Genomic DNA, 24824 nt, shown 5'->3' with positions numbered 1-24824 from the left:
TTAATGAAATGACTTTGGAAGTAACATGCATTTCCATGACACCAGTGCTACACTCCTCAGAGTCACAGCAAGATACATAGAATCACATCCATGACTATGAATGCCAACATGTCAGGCAGTAACTTCTGTTACTTGGGAAACAAGATCAAGAATGCAACCATCAAACAAAAGATACCCATAGCTTCAGACAAGGCAAATCCCAGGAGAGCGTCTGAGAACAGCTGCTGCTTCAGTCAAGGGTCTCTGGCAAAACCAATGATAAGACTGCCAAAGACTCCCAATACCAGCACTAGAACCAGCAACTCCTACTGTGGCAGTGCCCACACCAATGAGTTTGGCATCAGTATCATCTCTGTTGATTACACTGGTCTGGAACTCCCTTCCAGTCAGCTGACACAGAGCATTCTGGTCCCCATTAAATACTGTAGAGCCCTCTCCAGTCCTAGTCTCTGGTTGAGATAACACTGATGCAGAAATTGGTCTATATGCAACTCTAGGTCTGGCTTGGATCAGAGTAGGGGTGTGGGCAAGCTTGGCACAGGCAAACACGGTGTGGATGTAGGTGACAGGTGATGGGCAGTGGCAGAGGTCTAAGCAGTGGGGTTTATAATCACTGTTCTAATCAACATGATGCTACTACTATAGGTTTGAATAGTGATTGATTGTATCTTTTGTCAACTTGACAAGCGAGAGTCACCTGGGAAGAAGACTCCTCTATTGACAAATTGCCTCTATTGGATTAGCTGTGGGTATGTCTGAAGGACGTTTTCTTTATTAATGGTTTATGTGGGAGGGCCCAGCTCACTGTGCGTGATGCCACCCCTGGGATGGCGGTCCTGGATGGTACAAGAGAGCAGGCTGAATAAGCCATGAGGAGGAGGCCAGTAGTCAGCTTTCCTCCAGGCTCCTGTTTGAGTTCTTGCCTCTGGGCTCCTGCTTCAGCTCCTGCCATGACTTCCTTTGATGATGAGGTTTAATTAGTGTCTAGGGGTCAGGTGATCCACTGGGTGTTTGCATCAAGTTTTGGAATATTTGAGAGATAGTGGCTTTCTTGGATGTCATGCCTTCCCAGTTGTAATCTCTATGTCTAGACTGACAATACATCCCAGTTGATCACCCTCTGTTATACAACAGTGATGCTGGAGATGGGCTCACATGGCAGACAGTAGGACCACATCACAAAGAGCTGAGGTAGAGTCTTCAGAGTGTAGACAAGAGGAGAGTAGGTACTCACATCTTCAGCTATTGTATACAGAAATCACAGGAAAATATTGTATATATTGTCACAGACTATAGTAGGTGCTGACTATAATATGATGCAGAAGAAAATCTGGGAATCTCCCATAACATATTAGGAAGAATGGGTGGGTATTCTGATATCACACAGAGGAAAGCCATAGTCATCTAGCTTGAATTCGCAGAAAGAACCACAAAAGTGTTGAGTCTTTCAGCCACCACACCCAGACTCCCACAACAAAACTAAGAGGGAAACAGAAGGTGCCCACAGTCACCTGACACGGGAAACTTAAGCACCCTTTACAATGACTCAGAAAAAAACAAGCAAACAGTAGGCATTCGCTATCACTGCACAGAAGGAAGCACTAGGCTGTCGGCTCCCACTGTTGCCTGATGCAGACATGTTGTGTTTAAGCAGTTGTGTCAGCAGTTGCTCACAGCATTTTTGTCACCAGCCACTATAGCCACTTACAACTTTCCTGTCCCACCTGATGTGTATGCAGTAAGTCGGTGACTGATGCTTGTTATAACCATGCTAGGAATGACAGCCAAGTTGGTACCAAGTGACTCTTGGTTGTGTTTAAGGCTAAGGAGGCCACATGCCACCGTCTTCATTACAGCCTTTTAACACACAGCGCTCCCTGTGACAACTTGAGTGCTGTTCTTAGCTGTTGGCTGTGCTGTGCTGTTTCCGCCAGCTCAGCCTCTTGGTGCTGATGATGACCCTCGGTCAAGCACTACGTGCTTACACAGTAAAAGCTTCAGGTTTCTGAGTGTGCTGAATAAGATGGGACAAAAGCCTGAGAGAAGGAGAGAATTCGAATTGCTTACTTTTGTAAACATACCACTGTGTTTTAGAATGAGCCCGTAGCTGAAGTGAACAAAGCTGGATAAATGTGTTCTAAGCTGAAGATGGTAGGGCCGTCAGCTGGATCTCTGGTCCTTCCATTCCGTCCCTTCTGAAGAGACTTCTGCTCATGTCTGTCAGGGGCCGAGTGCTGGGTTCTGCTGCTTTGGTATACTTCTCAAGGACTTTATTCTTCTAAAAAAAAAAAAAAAAAAAACAAAACAAAACAGCTAAAACCTGCCATCTTATTTTAAAAGTCAATACCACTGTTAAAAGAGCAAGAACAGTTGCATGACCTTTTTTTTTTTTTTTCTTCTCTTTTTTTTTCGGAGCTGGGGACCGAACCCAGGGCCTTGTGCTTGCTAGGCAAGCGCTCTACCACTCAGCTAAATCCCCAACCTCTTGCATGACCTTCTAATGTGGGTGTTTGTGAGCAGGCATACGGGTTCCCTGTGTCACTTGTGTACATGTATAACAAGGTGCTGTTTTTATAACCAGACAGCTTGGATAGAGTCCAGAGATTACCCAGCAGCCTTGCTGTATTTAGGTATGCCAGGCAGAGTGACTAATGTAAAAATGGAACAGATATCTCTATAACTATTTGGTCATTGAAATATGGTCATGAATTTGGGATGATGACAAAAATAAATTCATATTATTTATTCCACTATGAAAAGTACTGTGTGTGTGTGTGTACATGTGAGTATATATGCATATTTATGGCTCAGTCCCATGAATCCACGAGAGGAGGATGGCAGGTGCCCCAAGACAGGAGACACACTTGGGGTACATAGTCATACTTCAGCCTTGTCTGGATCGAGCAATAGGGATCAGGAGAAATGACAGCTTTAGACAAGCTCACAGACTAACTGCATACCTGCCACTCTCTTACCCCAGCTACCAGGCTCTGTGTCTGTGCTAGTTTCAAAGATCTACCTTCAGATATAGATATTTGGGAAGGATGAAAAGGTGTGGCCTTATCCTTATGGAGGAGGTGTGTCACTGGAGATGGGCTTTGAGGTTTTTTTTTTTTTTTTCCTTTTCTTTTTTTCGGAACTGGGGACCGAACCCAGGGCCTTGAGCTTGCTAGGCAAGTGCTCTACCACTGAGCTAATTCCCCAAACCTGGGCTTTGAGGTTTTAAAAATCCTCACCATTACCAGTATGTCTGTCTGTCTGTCTGTCTGTCAGTCTGTCTGTCAGTCTGTCTGTCTGTCTGTCTCTCTCTCTCTCTCTCTACCTCATGGTGTTGTCTCAAGTCATAAGCTCTTAGTTACTGCCTCAGGGCCATTGGCTACAGGCCTGCTGCCATGCTCCCAGCTATCTTGGTCAAGGACTCTAATCCTCTAAAACTGTGAGCCCCAAATAAATCTTTCTTCTACAAGTTGCCTTGGTCAAAGTGTGTTCAGGAATAGAAAAGTAATAAAGCACTTTCTATTGCCGCGATACAACAAAAATATTTATTTGGCACAGAGGTCCTAATCACACTCCCTCGCTGGGGGAAGTCAGGGCAGGAACTTAAGGCAGGAACCTGGAGACAGGAACTGAAGCAGAAGCCATGGAGAGTTCTGATTATTGGCTTGCTCTCCAGGCTCAGGTCAGCTTGTTTATTCCCAGAGATGATCTGCCCATGGTGAGCTAAGCTTTCTCACATCAATCATTAGTCAAGAAATGTCCCTGCAGGCCTTCCTATAGGCCAATCGGATGAGGCATTTTCTCAGCTGAATTTCCTGATTCCCAGATGTCAAGTTGTGTCAAGTTGATTAAAAAACAAATGGTTGGGGATTTAGCTCAGTGGTAGAGCGCTTGCCTAGCAAGCGCAAGGCCCTGGGTTCAGTCCCCAGCTCCGAAATAAAGAAAAACAAAAACAAAAACAAACAAATGAACAAACAAACAAGCGGCGGGGCACGTGGACCGTGCCTCAAAAGGAATTTGCACAGAACTGGCAAGATGGAACAGGTCCAAACCCCAGAAATCTCAAAAACGTGAGACCAGCAGGAGTGGAACTCCCTCCCTGTTGTCATTCGTGCCTCAGAGCACAGATCCCAACCAGGAGATCATAGGTAGTCAGTCACATAGCACAGCACCTGGAATTCTTCCCCATGCAAATGAGTCATCTCAGTAGCCTTCAGCCAATGACTTTCTCCCTCCCTGGATAGTTTCATCCCTCCCTCAAAGCTATATAACCTTGGTTCACCCCAAATAATGTGTATGCATTTGAAAAGCTCTCAGGGAGAACTTTCCCTCGGGATGGAGACCCTCCAACTCCAAAGACCAGACCGAGACACCACAGGATGCAATCAGCAAGAGGATTTGGTTTATTGTCGGGATACACAGGCACAGGCACCTGCGGGCGCTTCAGTCACTCGGGGGACTGGCGCGCCCCACGGAACCAAGGATGGGCTTTTTATAGGATTTTGGGGAGCAGAAGCAAGCATACAGAAGCAGATGCATGGTTACAGGGATATAATTGGTGGATTCTAATGTGGCAAGGGTTCAGCCCGGGGGCAAGTTTCCTAGCTACCTTCCTGAAACATAAGGACTGACTCGGCCCCCCAAGGGTTCAGCCCGGGGGCAAGTTTCTTAGCTACCTTCTTGGAACATAACGACTGACTCGGCCCCCCACCAGGGTGTGGGACCTCTCCTGGGTCTTTTCTCATTGTCAGGTGCTCAACGGCAGTCCTCCTGTTGCCAGGCCTTCAACCAAACACATCTTGTTTGGCAGCCGCTGTGTACTCAGTGTTCTAACCTTTCTCTGAACCAGTCATCTTAAATACAGCCTTGCAAAATGGCGTTACTGCTGCTAAGCTGGGGTCTTTCACATTCAAACCAAGCCTGAATAAAGAAATACACCACAAGCTAAGATCACCTCAGAGAGCTGCTTCATTAAAGGTGTTCAGAGAAAGCCTTCACCTAAAAGAGCTGTCACACTAAGATTCTTGGAGAAGGCCTTCTCTCTCCCCCACATCCCCCAGCACTCACTCCAACTGGACTAGAATCCTGCCTGTTCCAGACTCTTTCAGCCTGGTGCGCAGTGATGCCTGGGCACTCTGAGAAGGGAAAAGCAGAAGACTTGGAACCACACATTTGTCTTGGATTCTGATTCCCCCTTCTAGCCTGTCTGACACTCAGGAGGGAAGGGGCAGACCTCAACTGTTCAGTGAACCTCACCCTGTCCTCTCCAAGCTGATATACAGGCAGCATTTACACATTCTTGGAGGAGAGGCAGAACCAGGAACCACAAAAAACAACAAACCCTTACAAATTGTGGTGATTTGAATAATGGCCCCTATAGGCCATTCACTATTAGTGAAAGACCCCAGCTTAGCAGCAGTAACGCCATTTTGCAAGGCTGTACTTAAGATGACTGGTTCAGGGAAAGGTTAGAACACTGAGTACACAGCGGCTGCCAAGCAGGATGTGTTTGGTTGAAGGCCTGGCAACAGGACGACTTCGGTTGAGCACCTGACAATGAAAAAAAAGCCCTGGGAGAGGTCCCACACCCTGGTGGGGGGCCGAGTCAGCCGTTATGTTTCAGGAAGGTAGCTAGGAAACTTGCCCCCGGGCTGAACCCTTGCCATATTAGAATCCACCAATTATATCCCTGTAACCATGCATCTGCTTCTGTATGCTTGCTTCTGCTCCCCAAAATCCTATAAAAAGCCCATCCTTGGTTCCGTGGGGCGCGCCAGTCCCCCGAGTGACTGAAGCGCCCGCAGGTGCCTGTGCCTGTGTATCCCGACAATAAACCAAATCCTCTTGCTGATTGCATCCTGTGGTGTCTCGGTCTGGTCTTTGGAGTTAGAGGATCTCCATCCCGAGGGAAAGTTCTCCCTGAGAGCTTTTCATTAGGAAGTGGACTTGGAGTCAGTGTGGCTTTCTTAGAGGAAGTGTGTCACTAGGGGGTGGGCTTTGAGGTCTCAGATGCTCAAGCCAGGCCAGTGGCTCATGGGTCTCTTCCTGTTGTCTGTAAATCCAGATGTAGAACTCTTTAGCTCCTTCTTCAACCCCATGTCTGCCTGTACGCTGCCATGCTTCCTGCCATGAAGATAATGGGCTAAACCTTTGACACTGTAAACCAGCCCCAACTAAATGCCTTCCTTTCTAAGAGTTGTTGTGGCTATGGTGTCTCTTCACAGCATAAAAATTGTAACTAATATAAAAGTTGGTACCAGGGACCGGGGCACTCTCTGATAGGCCTGGCTGTGCTTTGGATGAATGTGGACATTGGGACTTTGGACTAGAAAAGCAGATGAATTCTTTAAGTGGGGCTTAATGGGTGATCCTAGTAGGAACATGCAAGGCTGTGGTGCTGAGAGGGAGTTGAACTGTGGGGGCCTGGCTCAAGAGGTTTCAGAGGAGCAAAATATTAGTCCATGGCCAAGAGACCATTCTTGTGATATTCTGGCAAAGAATGTGGCTGCTTTCTGCCCTTGTCCAAAAGTCTGCTTTGAAACTGAATTGAAGAATTTGAAATTAATTTAATTGGCAGAAGAAATCTCAAAAAAAGCCTAGTATTGACTCTGTTACGTGGTTCTTAGTGGTCACTCTTGTGCAGATCTATAGTGAAAAGGAGCAAACTGAGTAAGGAAAAATAGAAAATGTTCACTTTGAGGAGAAAAGGGGCACCAGGAAATGGAATGGAGCTATAATCCAGTGTTCAAGGAGATAAACAGATTAAAGGAATTCCTAATGCTAAGTGGAACGAAGGGAGTGGTGACCTCAAGGCAAGATCCCACCCAGATAAGCTTCTAATCTGTGGAAAGGAATTAACGCCCTTAATCCTAGCACTCTGTAGGCAGAAGCAGGTGGATCTTTGAGTTCAAGGCCAGCTGGGTCTATAGAGTTAAGTTCCAGGACAGTCAAGCTTAGGCAGTGAAGGGAGCCATCAAGACCAGAAAGCTGGTGGAGACGTAATCAATGAGGGGGCTGTGTTGCAGCCCCAGCAAGCAGCAGAGCTTGGCAGTTTTGGCCACGTGGTTCTGGTTTTAGCATCAAAGACAGAAGAAAGGGGTTACAGAATCTCCTCCTGCAACTAGGGAAAGCCTTGAGCCGGCATGTGTCATCAGAGTCCCTGTATGGAGGCCCAGGAAGGCCATTGTGTGAAGCTGTGCAGGTGGAGCCTGGGTTACCTTGGAGACCCCAAAATGTTGGAGATGGCCAGAGCCGGGGGATACCTGCTGAGGAGATCTGTTCTGACAGGGAGAGGAACCAGCTCAAGAGAGAGAAGTGTATTGCAGTCAACAAAACTGAAAGTGCTTGGGGCGTCTGAAGGGCGCCTTGATGGCAGACATGGAGATACAGGTCTCGAGTGTCCCAGCTGGTTTCTGGTCTTGCTTTGGTCCAGTATTTCCTCATTATGTTCCCTTTCCTTGCTTTTGGATGGTAATTTATATCCTATGCAATTATATGTTGGAGGCATGTGATCTGCTAGGGAATTACAGTTAGAAGATTGCATGAGTTTCAAGAGACTTTGGACATTTACAGGGTTGAGACTTATCAATTCTGGAATCTTTTAAAGTTGTACTTTATATATTTCTGCATTATGATGTTGCTACAAGCCTATGGGGCTGGGAATGACATGGTGGTTTGACTGAAAATGGCCCCAATTGACCCATAGGGAGTGGCACTATTAGGAGGTGGCCTTGTTGGAGTGGGTGTGGCTTAGTTGGAAAAACACTAGTGCACAGTTATGTATAACCTGCCAGATATGTGGGACCCAATGTATTCTGTAATTGTAAACTACATAAATCACCCTTTGAGATCTTAGATATAATCGAATTTGTAATTTTTCAGGAATCTGACTAGCCTTTAAAAAAATACCTCCTTGAATTAGAAACTTCTGGTTTTTTTGGAAAGTCACTTATGCCCAGTGATGTTTTGCTGGGGAAGACAGGTGAAAGATGTTTTGCTAAAGCAGGCTGCAGGACGCATGGTGAAGGAGTATAAATATGACCCCACAGACAGTGGGAGCCGGACCATTGGTTCACTTTGCTCTACTTTGCTATTCTTCACTAACAAATTAGTCAGTATTGGTTCACCTTGCATCTCTGAGCTAAGCTCGTGGTGACACCATAGAGGGAAACTCACCACCAAGGAACTTCCCATGAGGTTCCAGTGGCTTCTTGCTGCTTCTATAGACCCTGGCTGGTTGGTGACCCTTGGGGTTTCTTCTGGATTGAACCGCCTTTGCTAGTTCATGTGTGGTGACTGCTGAGAGGACTGGACTGACCTTCGGATATCCTGACAATGAAGATTGGACTTGCCCCCAAAGAACTATTTCTAAACAGGTCTACCTCCCCATGTCCCAGTAACTTTTCTCTTTTACTACTTCTGGGAAGGTTGAATGCTTATTAAAGTAGGTTGAGAGACTAAGCCTGCTCAGTCAGTCAACAGGGTCTTGAGGAAGAGAGTGAGGATTAAAGAGAGAAAAAAGACAATTAGACAACATTATAGCATGACTCAAGCCAGTATGAAGTGGCTTTAATTTTTCCCAATCTGCTTTTATGTCGCTCTAGGTACATGCAAAGAATAGGGTTAGCTCCAGGTCAAGGCGAAGCAGTCAAGGACAAGCCAGGCATAAACAAAGGCCCCATGCTATTCAGGGACTTATCAAGATGATGAAGATCTTGAGCCTACTTCCTTATCCTAGCCCAATGTCAAATTCTTGCCAATATCTTAGAAGCAGCACCAAGAGCTTTCCACAGTTGAGAGAAAATTATGCCTATACCTCCCCCTTATGTTTTGGTGTTTTGTTTTTTGTTTGTTTGAAAGACTGGCTGTGTATCTCAATCTGAACTTGAACTCAAGTCCCTACTGTCCGGGGGGGCTAAGCGATAGAATTGTCAGCATACATCCTCACACCTGGCTCCTTTTAAGATCATGTGATAGTAACTCCTTTGGAGCATGACTCCTGTGTTAGTCATCTTGGTTGCCCAGCTCCTGGAAGTGACTTGTCTTGAGCAGACAAGTAAGTAGGTGCTGGTTGAAATACAGAATGCCATTGGCCAGCCTTTATTTAGCAAGATAGAATGGGCAATACATTCAATCGTTTGCCTGTATAAGAAGAATCAGAGATGAGGCTGGCGTGATAGCTCGGTGGTTAAGAGCATTTGTTGCTCTTCCAGAGATTCTGGGTTTATTTCCCAGCACACACAAGCATTTGTAACTCCTGTTCTAGAACATTCAACACCCTCTTCTGGCCTCCAGGGTGCACTGAGTACACATAAATACTCAGACATACATCAGGCAAGACTCTTCTACATATGAAATGAAATCAAACGTGTAAGATAGAACACTTATCTGTAAGATTGTTTTGCTTACACAGCAAATAGAGAGCTATGAATGTACAAGTGAAGGAAAGCTGCTGTTTATGTAAAAACACTAATGATTTATATCTAATGTTCAAATTGTAAAAATACTGATAATTAGGGCAGGCAGTGGTGGCTCACGCCTTTAATCTCAGCACTTGGGAGGTAGAGGCAGGTGGATCTCTGTGAATTTGATGCCAGCCTGGTCTACAGAATGAGTTCTAGAGAAGCCAAACCTACACTGAGAAACCCTGTCTTGAATATCCAAACCAACCAACCAACCAACCAAAACAAAACAAAACAAAACAAAAAAAAAACCCAACCAAAACCCCTGATATTTATATTTGAGCAATGCATTTAAAAGTTTCAGGTTGGGGATTTAGCTCAGTGGTAGAGCGTTTGCCTAGCAAACACAAGGCCCTGGGTTCGGTACCTAGCTCCAAAAAGAAAAAAAAAAAGTAGTAAAAGTTAACATCAGCACACTTTGAAGGATAGTTAACAGGGAGTATAACTTTTACTGCTAACATAACTTATTTAAAACTAGTTTATAAAATTAAATTTTGTTCAATATATACATATTAAACACAGAGTTATTTCCTTGTCACTGAATATAAGTAGGAATTCCAGAATATTCACTCCCTCTGTTACTGTGTACAAGGTTATAAATAGATCACAGAGCGCTCTGTGTTTTCAGGTCAGCACGGTCTCTTGCCAACATGAGTTTCACTTTGTAAGACCTCAAAACCCTGGGGAACTGGCATTCTGCCCAGTGGTGCCCATTGTCTCAATTTCTCAGGTCCTTTTCACAGGCATTTGGTGTCAGTACAAACAACAAAATCAGCTCATTAGTAAAACTATTAATATTGTATGCTACCTGGTCATTCAACTCACACTTCTCAGGAGGAAGGTCTTTTCTTTTCTTTAAAGGAGAGCTAAACTTGTTTAAAAAAGATTTATTAATCTGTTTGTTTGTTTGTTTATACTGTTTATATATTGGGTATTTTGTCTGCATTTACATCTATACCAGAAGAGGGAATCAGCCAGTTGTGAGCTTCCCCATGGGGACTGGGAATTGAACTCAGGAAGAACAGTGAGTGCTGCTAATCACTGAGCCATCTCTCCAGCCCCTGGAGAAAGGTCTTTTCAATATGACATCAGCGGGTAACAAGTTAGGCAAAAACATTAAAGAGGCAATGATAAAACGTGGGGCTAATAATAGGCATGGGGTGCAATGGTTCATGGCTGTAATCCCAGCACTCAGGAAGCAGAGGTCAGAGGACTGTCACAAATTTGAAGACAACCAGGGCAAGAGTGAATTCTAGTCCACAGAGTGAGTCTTGTCTCAAAAAAAACCAAAACAACCCAAAACCATATACAAATAGTACAACTGGTACAAATTTAACAACAGGCACGTTGAACAGCCAAAGGAAATGGTTCAGGTAAATGCAGCTTAGACGAGGGAGGAGCAGAGGTGTCTCCAAGCCCCTGAAGGGTGGTGTGTGGCACATGGATTGGACTCAGGAAGTGGGCCTAGGGCCTGTGAGTGCAGTGAGCCTGTGGAGCCTCCTCGGGACATGGTCACCACCTATGCACAACTCCCCTGGAACACATCTCCACATGCCCGTAAAAGAAAATCCAGACCCTCGTGTATCTTACTGTTTGGGGTTCAGTTCTGGCAAAAATTTTGTAATTTAGTTGAGAGAAGATATAATTTAACTATTCAGAATCAAACCGGGTAATTAGGTTAAAAAAAATATATGGTTGCCGACTTGATTTTAATTCCTATTTGATAACTTGGCTTAAAGGTTGATGCTTTGATGTCAAGTTCAGCTTGGCAGAGGTTTGGAAGCCATAGCGTTTGTGTGTGTGTGCGTGTGTATGTTTGTGTGTACATGTGTGTGCACATGCATGTGTGTGAAATTGATTAAAATCTGAAAATATGGCCACTGGATTTTAAGTGAATTGGTCACATTTAAATTATCTTAAGTGACAAATTAAGTATCTTCTTGTGGTTGAAACAGTATGACTTGTTTCAACGTAATATTACCCCTCTCTCTCTTCTTTGTTCTTCCTTTGAGACAGAGACTTATGTAGCTGACCTTGCGTTCACTGTGTAACCAAGGACTCCCTTGAACTCCTGCTCCCCCCCACCCCCAGAGCTCTGGGATTACAAGTGTATACATCATATCTGGTTTCTGGTCTGGGGTAAAATTGTTTTCTGGACTCACGATATATCAGTACTGACAACTAAGTCCTCTGCCCTCCCTCCTCCCCTCCCTAGAGGATGGTGCGAGAACAGTACACCACGGTCACAGAGGGGACTCACATAGAGCGGCCTGAGAACCAGCATGTCTACAAGATCGGCATTTATGGATGGAGGAAGCGCTGTCTGTACCTATTTGTTCTTATCCTCCTCACCATCCTCGTCGTGAATCTCGCTCTCACCATCTGGATTCTGAGAGTGATGTGGTTTTCTCCAGTGAGTATTGCTTTCTCTGACTCATTGTAAATTATTGCATTGATTATTTTATTTATTGTGCTGTATTTTCCATTAGTCATTATCTCTATGGGGTAGAAAACTTCTAATTTTGAATTTGTGGTTGATTCTGTCAAGATGTCTTAGTGGTCATTTACAGTTTACAATCTGTAGGACTGGAGTTTCCTAATGTCATTAGTCCTATAGTTTAACGTTTGCAATGCCTGCTCTCATCTAAATTAAATTACTGTAATGAAATACCTGAGGCAAGTGTTTATTTGTTTTTAAAGAAGAGGATTTTCATTTAATTTTCCTTTATTCTTGATAATCTATACATTAAATATGTATACATTAAAATATGATCATATTTATCCCTATCCCCTCCTATAATTCTCTCCATATCTCTCTAACAGACCCAATTCCCAATTTCAAATCATTATTTTTATTACTTAGTAAATCCAATTAGTGCTGGCCATAAGTGCAGGGATGCGGTCTCCACTGGAGCATTCGACACCTACCTACCTGACCACATCCTCTGAGAAGAATGATTCTTCTTCTATAGTTATCCATTGTCTGGCTACACAGTAAGGGTTGTGGCCCAGAGATTGTCCACCTGTCTATGCCAGAAGTTTGGCTGTCTTGGTCTTGTACAGATAACCACAGCTACCGTGAGTTCTGGAGTGCACCCAGTAGGCCATGCCCAAGAGCTTTCCCTGAACTCCTCCCTCCCGCTCTTACTCTCTTTCTTAGTCCTCGTGCTGATGTGCCCTGAGCCTTTGGGGTAGGGAGTTCATAGAGATGTCCCCTTTAGAGCCAGTGACTTAATCCAGAGAAGAGGCTTGCTTGTTCAGCTCATGATTTTGGAGGTTTAAGGACTTAGCCTCAGCTCTGATGCCTGGTGGGAGTGCAAGATTGCACATGCAGGAAGAATCCAATCGGCAGAAAACACGAAAGCCTGGGTGGGGCCTAGCTGGGGATTTTACCACAACCTTCCCCTGAGAGCTAACTGGGCCCCCAGACAGCTCAGATTCAAGTGCAACCTGCCACTGACCCCAGGGCCTTCATGACCTCTCAGAAGTCCAGAAAGCTACTACCCCAGTGAGCAAACTGTGTTGACAGGAGCAGTGGTTCTCAACGTTCCGAATGCTGCAACTCTTTAATACACATGCTATCTATGGAAATCCCCAACCATACAATTATTTTTGTTGCTACTTCATAATGGTAATTTTACCACCATTATGAATCATAATGTAAATATCTGACATTTCCAATGGTTTTAGATGACTCCCGTGAAAGAATCATTTGACCCATATGCACTGCCTTGGAGGACACACTTAAACCACACCCAAGCCAAAGGAATGTAATATTTGCATGTTTTCAGCACTCTGTTCTGATGCACATAAATGTGTGTGCAAAAACTTCAATATTCACAACACATTTAGTAAATAAAATGCCATCAGTCTTACAGAATCTATCTTAATCTAAATATCCCCATATGTTAAAAATAATTGCACAACTTTATTTGCCTTGATATTTTGTGTACATTTTGTTTATTTCGTGGTGCTGGGAATTGAACACAAGACCTTTTGCATGTTAGGCAAGTGCACTACCATTAAGCTATGTCGCAAGAAGCCCTTGTTTGGTGCATTCTGGGATGGGGTTATCATTTAATATACGATACATCAATTTGGCAAGATAGATCCACTGAGATAAAAATACGAGGAACATCACAGTTTAGTATGCGTTTCTCAAGCAGCTGGGATGTGATGTGTGCCCAGAGTCTTCCCAAGAATGACAGCTATCGTCTGAGGTTTAGTTTGAAGTGCACTTCATGAACCCTACGTTTTCTATGCCCTTGTTTCTGTCACGTCATGGTTTAAGCCAATAGCTACCATCACTGTCTTCATGTAATAAACATTTGCACTTCTACACATTCTGGTAATTACTCACGAATTTAAAATATACTTGAGGAGCATTCTTAGATATATTTATTACATTTGTATTTGTATTTGTATTATATTGGATATGAATATATTGTATACAAATATTGTATATTTGTATTATATTTGTATATAATTGTACTTACTATGCATATATTAGAAATTATTATAAATAAATAATTTATTATAAATAAATTATTAATTGTTATAAATAAACAATTTCTAATAATTTCTAATATATGTATAGCAAGATCTTGTCTCAAAAAATTTTATTTTTTACAAAAAACAATAAACCCAAATATTCTTAAGCTTTCCATATAACCCAAAGTTATTCCCAGAATCAATGTAACCATGTCAAAACTCTCATGCACTGTTTATAGAAATAGAAAAATACAATCTGTCTTAGTCAATGTTCTATTGCTGTGAAGAGACACTGTGACCATGTCAAACCTTACAAAGGGAAGTATTTAACTTGAGCTGGCTTACTGTTTCAGAGGCTTAGTTCATTACCACCATGGTGGGGAGCATGGTGGCACACAGGCAGACATACTGGAAAAGAAGCTGAGAGTTCTACATTCAGATCAGCAGGTAGCAGGGAGAAAAGGGATGGGGGAGGAAACTGGGCCTAGCATGGACTTTTTACAGCCTACACCCAGTGACAACAAGGCTACACCTTCTAACCCAAATAATTTCAAATAGTGCCACTAGCACACGGGCCTTTGGTGGTCATTTCTATTCAAGCCATTTATCTACATAGAACCACAGAAGACCCCAAGGAGCCAAGTCATCTTGACAAGATGACCTAATTTGGATGCGTCACTCACAATCACTGTTGCAGAAACAAGTTACAAACCTAAGCAGTAAAGGATGACAGAGGCAAACGAGAGCCGGTAGAACTGTAGGACAGAGTACAGACCCCAGGAATGAGTCAGCCGAGGTTTGCCTGGAGGGCCCAGTGCTGGAGGAAGGGTGGTGGAGCAGCGCAGGGAAACCTGGATTCACAAGAATACAAAAGCAGCAGTTCTCAACCTGTGGGTTGAGACCCCTTTGGGGGTCAAACAGCCCTTTCAAAGGGGTCACCTAAGACCGTCTGAAAACACTGGTATTTATATTTATTTATAGTTCACGGCAGTAGCAAAATTACAGTTGTGAAGTAGCAAAAGACTTCAAAAGGAAAGCTATTCCATTCCAGGAACTGACCATAAAAGCCCCCTAAATTATCAGTCCCAGGAACTAGGCTATAAGCCACCAGCTCCAGGAACAGACCATAAATTCCAGGAACAAGGTCATCAAATCCCCCATCCAGAGAACAGCCTGGAGAGAACCACAAGAATGGGAAACATCTTATCTCAGGATGGGCCATCTGTGCTGGGCAGCATTATATGGCTTGGGTATCTCATCCTGTGGTTGAAATTGTTCATGATACAGGAATGCAGTCCACTGACCAACTGAATGCAAGCCAATCAGAAACCAACCCCTGTAACATCCCTGGCACCCACCGATGAAGTTTTAGATGACCTAAACCTAGCCAAAGTCCCCCTAGTTCCTTAGACAAAGGCCTGAATGCCTTTGACTGGATTTGTTGCCAGTTTTGTAAGTGGCTGATCTCTGCATGCAGCTTCTTGCTTCTGTGAAATAAAAACACTCTTGCTAATTGGTGGGTGATGGTCTCCATGTGGCACTTTCAGACTTAACATATCACACCTGGAGATCTTTCTAGCATGGTGATGTGGGTCAATAATCCCAATGTTGCAAGCCCGGAGAGTCAAGAACTCAAGACAGCTAGAGCTACAGAGTAAGACTACTTAAAAAAAAAATCCATAATACTAAGACAAACCTAAACGGGAAATCAGGAGAAAGACAGCTTAATTAGTGATTAAACTATTGCTGTCATAAAATACCATGACCAAAAGCAGCTCACAGTTCTCAGATCACACTCTGCCACTGAGGAAAGTCAGGGCAGGAGTCCAAGGCAGGAACTGGGAGGAGGAGCTGAGGCAAAGGCTGGGGAGGAGTGCTGCTCACTGGCCTGCTCTTCATGGCTGTTCAGCCCATTTTCTTATACTATCCAGGCCCACCTTTCAGGGCTGCTCTTGCCCACAATGGGCTGGGGCCTCCCCTATCAGTCACTGATTAAGAAAATACCTCACAAGCTTACCTACAGCTCCATCCAATGGAACCATTTTCTCAATTGAGGTTCTCTCTTCTCAGAAAACTCTGTTGTTTCAAAGATTTATCTCTTTATTATATATAAGTATATTGTTGCGGTCTTCAGACACACCAGAAGAGGGCATCAGATCCCATTACGGATGGTTGTGAGCCACCATGTTGTTGCTGGGAATTGAACTCCGGACCTTTGGAAGAACAGTCAGTGCTCTTAACTGCTGAGCCAGCCCAACTCTGTTGTTTCAAGGTGACAAAAAAACTATCAGAATGAAGTCCCAAAAGGATAACAGAATACTGACAATGGAAAAGGACAGAATTACAGGAGACTCGAGCACTATAACCGAGAAGTGAATGGAGCCTGGTGAGGCTGAGCCCAGCTTCTGCCTTTTGAAGGACTCAGATCACAGCATCTCACACATTCAGCCCTTAGAACTAAAATGTCATGGAACACCAGTGCACACAATTACTGTTGACTGCAAATACTTGGGAAATGTAACAACCGATGCTGAGCACTGAGGTGCTAGAGGACTGCACGGTAGTTGTTATAAAAGATAAATGGACATTAAAACAATCAGCGTGCACCTAGGCTTCTAGTTCAGTGGTACAGAGCTTGCCTGCGTGTCTGTGGCCCTGATTTTCAGCTCCTGCACCCACACAAACTTTGAAAACTTTATAGTCACGGGCATTTTCTCACTCATGATTATTTTACAGCATTTAATGAATGTAACTATAACAAAATAAGATTAATGGTACTGATCTAAGTATATTGACCTTAAAAAATAAATCCGGAGAGCATTTGTATTCGGGAAAGGGATATAAATAATCAAAACAGAATATAATGCTGTGTCAGTAAGTTCATATTTCTATAAAATATTCTGTTGGCTAGTTGTTTTTTGCTGCCCTCTATTGTTGTAATGGGTGACATTGCCCTTTCTGAAAGGCTGAAGACTCTAGGTGGATTTCAAGGTTTTGAAACTAATTTTAATTTAATTTCAAGGTTTTGAAACTAATTTAATTTAATTTCAAGGTTTTGAAACTTCAAGGGTTTGAAACTAATTTCCATTACTGTGTAGCAACTGAGAACTGTGCAGTTCAGAATCTATCACTTGGCAGCAGAGTGCAGCATTTTTAAGCCTCTATGGCATTTCCTTAGATAAGTGTCATTAAGCAGTTGGTAATTCTTTACCGGGAGCTTGGGAATGAATTAGATAACATCCTGAAGATTTTTATTTTAACCTAAGTTGGCATAATTGGGAGAGAATTGAAAACTCAGAAAAGAATGAAGGTATGCAGCTGTCCCCAGGCTTTGGTGAGTGTATGGTGATCCTGGGAGAGCATGCAGATGCTACAGTTGACACAGGCATGGTGGCGCACACGTGTAATCCCAGAACATAGTGGGAGAGGCAGGAGGATCTGGAGCTCAAAGTAATCAGGTGTATAGTCCAAGGACACCCTAGACAACATGAGACTGTCTCAAAAAGCCAAAAGTGTTTGTGTGTTTGGCATGGAAGTCCAGCTCAGTGAAGAAGACACCCAATGTGCATGAAAATTTGAAGTCACTGCTCAGCACCCCACCCCCAAAATCACCTCTGTGTTTCTTCTAAAATCCCACTCTCGACTCTCAAAAGCTCTTTGGAATTGAATCTAACTCAGTGTTGCAATGCCACTGATTGTTCTAATGCAGGATCCTTTCCTGCCCCTGGGTAACTCAGATCCTATGACCCAACACGGATGTAAGTTTCCTGATGGCCTTGGCTTTAATGATGTTGCTTGCCAAGTCAAGCAGCTGAAATCGTAAGCAAGAACGCATCATTTCCTCCAAGACTTGACTCATCTTCTTGAGCTTGAGACCCAGAATATTTTTATATTCTGTGTTTTTCAATCTAGATACTTCAATGGAGACCCATTCTCTCCGGTGAGTACACTGGTGGGGAACTGAGCATTGATGGACCTCATCTTATGATGGAGCCCAGAACAGCACCGAGCCATTCTCTCTATGACCAGCAGTTGGGGACAGCCAGATCCTTCCATTCTCTAGCACATGTCAAGCCAGAGCCTCCTCTATGTTGATGTGATTGAAGCCCCTCAGAGGGTCCTCTGGGATTCTTTACAATAACCGTGTGTCCCTTCAGAGGTGTGATGACATGTTTTAGAATGTGACAGTCAACAAGAGATACAATAAAAACAAAAAACTTTCAAAAACATTGTACCAACCCCGTGAGAAAGCTCGCAGGAAGTATTTACCTCGGTGCCCTTTGCTTCTGCCTGAGTTACTTGTCTATTGCTGAGATAAACCACTATAACCAAGTTTATTTGGGTTTATAGTTCTGGAAGACTATGACTCCACCATCATGGTGGGGAAGCATGGCTGCAGGCAGGTGTGGTAGCCAGAGCAGGAAACTAGAAGCTAACGTCTTCAACGGCAAACATAGAGAGTGAATTGGAAGTCAGTGAGGAAGGCACCTCAAAGACAGTAACAGACTCTCTTCTGCAGAGTTGCATTTCCTAAACCTCTTCTAACAGCGCCACCTACTGGGCGACACCAAGGATCCAACATCCTGAACCTGGTGGGCAAACTCACGAATGGTTCTGTGGTCCATCCTGGTTTAGAACTGATGATTTGTTGGCCATATATTTTGCTTGTGGGTTTTAATGAAGTATTAGTTTCTTATTTTTGTGGACCCGGATACCTAATCACATAAAACCTTTGTTGTTTTATTACTGTACAAATTCTGCATTGAATCCTAACTTTTTATGATTTTCTGCACAGAATTATAAAATCAATTAAATGGTTATCATAATAGCCACTAAATGCCTTTGCCTTGTTACAAATCTTTACTTTCAGATACCTTTATTTCCTTCTTAATAACTTAGTTGGCAAAATTCTAATATGTCTCCATGATACCTACCTGCTGGGTTATATCCACTGTAACCTCGAGTGTAAGGCCCTTGTGTGTGGCCAGGCCTTTGGTTTGCTTCATCCAATAGAAGAGACGACATACGAGCTGTCAGAATTATATTTCTCTGTCAAACTTTGCTCCTTCATTAAACTTGAAAGACAAAAATCAAGACAAACTGCAAATTATTTCTAAAATGCCAGGGTGTTCTATATTTTAAGAGTTTTGTTCTTATAGGGAGAGGGTGTTGTGTTTTGAAAATCTCATGGCAATAGTTATATGAAAATTAGTCCATATATCACATTTTAGTGGCTTGTTCATTGGGATATGTTAAGACTCCTTTGTCCACTGCAATGCCTTAGCTGGAAACAGGCATCTGTGATACTGGCCAGGGGAGAGGCACAATGTTAGCCAGAGCCTGCAGGAGGCCACATGTAAGAAGGGGAGACAATGGGGTGCAACCTGGAGCAGAGACCGAGGAAGTGACTGCTTCCCTCCCTTGTCACTTTCCCTTTTTTATTTCCTTCCTTTATGCTGGGGACATAACCCAGGGCTTTGCGCACGCCAGGCCCTGAGCTGAATGCTCATCCCCTAGGTTCTCGATTCTTCACTGAACTAACCTGGGCGATGGCCCCATTTGGCAGTCCTTTACCACTAATCTGATGCCATTTTCTAGGACTGTGCTGGCCCTGGAGAATGGCCCGCCCTCCTCCACTCTGCCTGTTGGATGCCTAGCCTGACCGTCATCCCATGCTGTTGGTCTGACATGGACACCATACACTCTCTGCCTCTTCTTCTCCTTTGCCTTTCAAATGGACAGAAACTATGATTGAAAGAAAAACGTGGCACTCTGGAATTTCAACTATTCCCTTGGCTTCTTCCTAGGCTATCCATGTATGTCTTTCTAAAGGGTATTTTAGTTTATTAGTGCTTTCAGTCTAAAAACCAAATAGAAAGTCTTGATTTTAAGTGTTATTGCTACCAGGATGGGATTGAAGCAGAGAAAAGACTGAAATGCTCTTTTCATCCTCTGGTTAAGGGGACAGGCTATCCTCGAGGCCGAGTTTGGAGGAGAGAGATAAACCCCCCATGTGCAGCATGTCCCATCACTGGGGTCACCAGTACAAACCCGGTGATCACTGGTGTCTGATGGTACAAACAGCACCAGGCTTCTCGTTACAGCCCGTGTCTTCAACTTGCCAGCTGGTGCCATTTGTCCTCTGAGTAGCCATGTTGTGAAGACAAAGAAGGCACAGGCACCACAGAAGCTGCCTGAGCTTCCGGCTTTTCCTTTCAAGAGTGGTCGCATCAGCCTGAACTCAGAACCCAGCTCACACACAGTTTACTGTCCACATTCCATTAAACAAAATTGAAGGTTGATATCATTATGCAGGTGAAGGCAGGTACAGGATAGAACAAGGCCTGTCATTGGACGAGAAGGAAGGATGGGAGGGAGAAAAGTTTTAGAGGAGGAGGAGACCAGAGCCAGAGGAGGGAGCAGCTGAGAGAACATGGCAGCGGATGTTAAGTTTCCTCTCTGCACATTTACAGGTTGTTATGACTATTCTAAAGGGATGGGTGTGTACAGGATTTTGTGCTATTTAGATGGGCAATTATATCTTATTAATTGGATCAGAGGTTACGGTGTGATGTGTTCTTTCATGTGGCGACTTAATTGAGTTCAAGAGAGTGTGTGGTGGCGGGACACACTGGGCCCACCACAGAATTGGGATGTGTATGCCTGGCATGGTGACAATCTGCCTTGGGAAATAGATGGGTAGAGAGATTGTTGCCAGGCTCAGAGAGAAGCCATCAATAGTGTGACATGGGATAAAGCTTAGCGGGTGAGAGGCTTTGCTGACTGAGATGAAAATATCCCACGGATGCCATGTAGCCCTATGGTGTCAGCCCTAGTTTGGGATAAAATAAACCTTTTTAAATTATACCGCAACACAGAATTCCCCGAAGACTCACCCTTTTAGCTTAGCTGAGTAAGTCCCACAATGCAGTTCCCCACACTGCAGTTCCCACATACTTCACTATGCTCTTAATTGTCTACCTTATGGTTACATCGCATTCTTGCCACAAAAAAACTTAGGAACCGATAGGACATTGTACTTCCTGCCTCCTTATCCATATCCAAGTATATTGGATGCAATTAGGTACTCAATAAATACTTTCTGATTCTAGAGCATAAAAAGAAATGAAAGGTTAGATGACCTTTTCAGGAGTGAGTGTGTATACAGTCATGGATGTTAAGAAGTTTGGTACTAGGTTGATACCACAAAATTACTTTGGGTTTTTCAGACATGCTGTCTAGCCTAGGATATTATAAGAAGTCTTTTGATCTATATTCTATTAAAATAATAGGATAGTGGCTGGACCATAACGTGTCCCCACAAACTTCCAGGTCTCTGCAAATGCACTGAGGTAATTGTTATACTTTTGTACAAATTGGGAGGAAACGTTACAATCCAGCATCCCTCCATTCCTAAGTAAAACAATAGATTAAAGTCTTCTATGAGTTGGGAAGTTGGGAAGGAAAAGTAGAGAAGGATAGGAGAGGAGCGGGAGAGAACGGGATAGATTTTACCACCATGCAGTATGCATTAGTGGAATTCTTGAACAGTGGAAACAGTAAGGAGATGTAGCATTCGTACTATGGGGTAGTATGCAACAGGTAAAAACCAGAAGTAGATATCTGTAAACAGACACATAGCCATCTCTAACTCTATAGAGGGAAGAAAACTATCACACTGTAGAAGACAAGAACTATATTCTTTAAGGCGTTCCTTCTGAAATCTATGGAGAGGAGTTTACCCCATAGCACGATTTGTGTGTCTATCAAGTGTTCAGGAGGATGAGGACAGCAGGACTGCTCACAACTGACACAGTGCTCCTGCCTCAGGCCATAAAGCGCTACTAATCATGGATTTTCCTGGACTTTCCCTACTCGGATCTCAACTTCGAGGCTGCTGCCCCATCTGCTCTGAGCCTCTTCACCATGTGGGAAATCCCATCCAGTCAGCGTGGAGGCCTGTTTTGAATTCTTGGGCGAAATGCATGAGAAGGACGGCAGGGGTGAGGATGACCTCGGTGACGACCGTCATCCATGGCCGTATTTCAGAACATGGGAATCAGTGCCCCAGCATGAGCGTGTAATATGGTCCTTCCAAGGCTACCCACACCAAAGAAAGAAGTGGTCCAGTGCGGCCAGGAATGCACAGGGAGCGAAGCTGAGTTACCCCAGATGGTTTTACAGCATGGTGGCTGCTGTGATCTCTGTGGTTTTGTCTTTGGTTTACTGGCCCTTTGTGACTGTAGACTTGGTGAATGCAGCCCCTGGGAACACAGACTTCTTTCGCTCTTCCTGAAAGTGCTTCTCAGTTAAAGTTCTTCAGTGAATGCGTATTTCATCATGAACACAGTCAACATGCAGCCTTAAATGGGTGTTTAGGATGTCTTGAGGGAGAATAAGTCCTAATTGTGTGTGTGGTTCGCATAATTATATACGTGAGTGAAAACTTCTAGAGCTGTACACCTCAGGAAAGTCCATTTAATTATGTCTTTATTTAAAAATTAAGAAGGAGGGTCGAGGTGTCAGGTCCAACACAGCTTGGTCCCAGAAACCTGACTAGGGTGGTGAGGGAATGAAGACTGGACAGACAGACAGACAGACACACATTCAGAGAAGCTGGGATGGATGGGCTGTGCTCCCTCTGCTGGACCAGCACCACAACCTCCTCAGAAGTTTCCTTGCAGTGCACAGGGGAGGGGCTGTCTTGTCCCCGTAGGAGGTCTCGTAATGGCAGAAGTCCCAGGTTGCAATTATTTGGGACGGAAGCTGCAGTTGCTGGGTTTGCACACTGTCAACATCCGGATGTGAACCAGAGAGGTTGGCAGCCATTTTAATCAGATCCGTGCCTGGCGGGGGGCTTTGACCCTCCCATAGGCCTGTCTGTGGCACTGGGTTCTCACTCAGGACTTCTGTTCTTTGCGAGTCCTCTCAAGGCTTCCTGTGTTCTCCACATGGAGAGTTGCTCAGGAGGCGAAGGGACAGGCCTAGCCTGACAACCTGAGTTTGGTTCCTGGGACCCACATGGCCAAGGGAGAGAACCAACTTCTACAAGTTGTCCTCTGACCTCTGCACAGACGCCACGGTACATATGTGACCTCAATCAATCAATCAATCAATCAATCAATCAACCAATCAGCCATCAATGTCCTTAAAATTAAACAGTTATAGTAAGGTTTTAAATGTGGTCATGGGTCTTAGGTGTTTATTATAAAATGATTTGTTAAATCTTATACCCATCTCTCAAATAAACTTCTGTACTTACAAAAAGACTTTTTAAATAAATATTGAAAATAAGCAACTAAAGTTTCAACTAGAATTTAGGAGAAATACAGAAAAACGGAATGAGTGTATGAAGATGCCCATGTGATTTTAGTTAATTGTAAAGAAGCGAAAAATAAAACAATGGAAACTTATGACGCTTTTCCTTACCAGATAGGAATGGGTCACCTGCATGTTACGGCAGATGGACTTCGGCTGGAAGGGGAGTCAGAGTTTTTATTTCCGCTGTACGCCAAAGAAATACGCTCCAGAGTGGTAAGAAGATTGTGTCTCAGAATGTGAAGAACTAGTTAAGCACAGCAATTCTGCTTTTCAGAGGGGAGTTTTAGCAAGTAGTTGTGTACACACATTCATGGTATGTTCTGTCTAATGCTGTGCTATTGGACAGTAGACTTCATAGAATACGTGCTGTAAAGATTTTGTTCTTAAATGCTTCTGCTCTGAGGTTAGTAGCTTCAGCAATTTAGCCTAATTTAAGATTAAAAGATCCTTACTCAGAACAATTCCTCACTGGTGCAAGCAACCAAATAACCTTGGTTTGTGGCACTCAGGGCTCTCTGAGGGTCTCGGGAGAAACTCCAGTCAGACAGACAGACATTCTGCATTTGTTGTGCGACTTAGAGGTCTGTGAGCCTGAGACAGGTCCACATCAGTCGCTAGGAAATCATCATGAACTTGAAAAGCCTCCCTGGAACTAAAACAATGTCACAGAGCTACTCCTAAAGATCCGTCAGAGCGCACACCAGGGTGTCCTACCGGCTGCAGGGTGAGAATTGTAAGAACCCATATTAGCACAAGGCCCCCTAGGACCAAGTTCTCAGCCAAAGGAAACTTACTTGCCCTAGAAGGACAGAGGACAGGGAGCAAGATACACAGACAGGAGATAGAGGCCAAAGAAGAAGGGAAGAGGAAAAACAGAGAGGGGAAGGGATATTTGACCTGGAGGGATGAAGGATTAACTCTAGGCAGAGAGAAGACAGACATGGCCCATGGGCAAATGACAGTTATGAAGGGAAAAGGAGGCCCCACCCTCACCCCTCCCACCCTGTTAGGATGAGTTGGTTTGTCTTGATTGGGCATGTGAATTAGGTGAGCCAAAGGGGTCTTTTGATTGTTGGATTCCAATGTTTCAGATAGTTGGAACCTGGTGGTCAGCCTCAGGGGAGGAAGAGGCCAAATAAGGGACCAGACCTTGGTGGCTAGCTTTAGGAATGTAGCCTAAGGGTTTAGCAAGGCAGAGGGAGTGGGGGAAGGGCAAGGCCTTGGAGAGTCATGTTTGCCGTGCTCTGGTCTATTAGAGTCCTTCAAGAACCACAGTCAGCATTGACACAAAGGGGAGGCTCTAGGGCAGGCAGAACTTAGGGGAAGTCTTATCCAGGGTGCAGACCTTCTGTAACTGTGGCTGATTCGTGGGTGAATCAGATCTGAGCGTTTTGCTGCAGTGCACTTACAGTAACCATGGTAGGAGATGCTGTACGACTTGAAGTACATCCTTGGAAATGTTCAGAGCACTGCTGCATGAGGACAAGGGAAATTAGCACAAGTTTTTGTTAGAAAGTCAGGTCTGAATAAATTAAAATATGAGAGCTCATTCTC

The 24824-nt window shown here is 44.0% G+C and overlaps 1 protein-coding gene and 1 pseudogene across 1 annotated transcript in view; one reads left to right on the top strand and one right to left on the bottom strand.

Moving 5' to 3' along the window:
• Positions 1-24824, top strand: part of Sgcg (sarcoglycan, gamma) — a 46230-nt gene that overhangs the window by 4203 nt on the left and 17203 nt on the right. Inside the window, exons 2-3 of the mRNA NM_001006993.1 lie at positions 11674-11871; positions 23382-23483. Coding sequence (NP_001006994.1) covers positions 11677-11871; positions 23382-23483 — 297 coding nt within the window. The 5' untranslated portion in view covers positions 11674-11676. The remainder of the gene's footprint in view (positions 1-11673; positions 11872-23381; positions 23484-24824) is intronic.
• On the bottom strand, positions 129-1639 carry LOC103693662 (ATP synthase F(0) complex subunit C3, mitochondrial pseudogene; annotated as a pseudogene).

Source organism: Rattus norvegicus, chromosome 15, assembly GCF_036323735.1.
Source record: "Rattus norvegicus strain BN/NHsdMcwi chromosome 15, GRCr8, whole genome shotgun sequence".
NCBI lineage: Eukaryota > Metazoa > Chordata > Mammalia > Rodentia > Muridae > Rattus > Rattus norvegicus.
The sequence above is the reverse complement of the archived record's forward strand: the minus strand, read 5'-3'. Positions and strand labels throughout refer to the sequence as shown.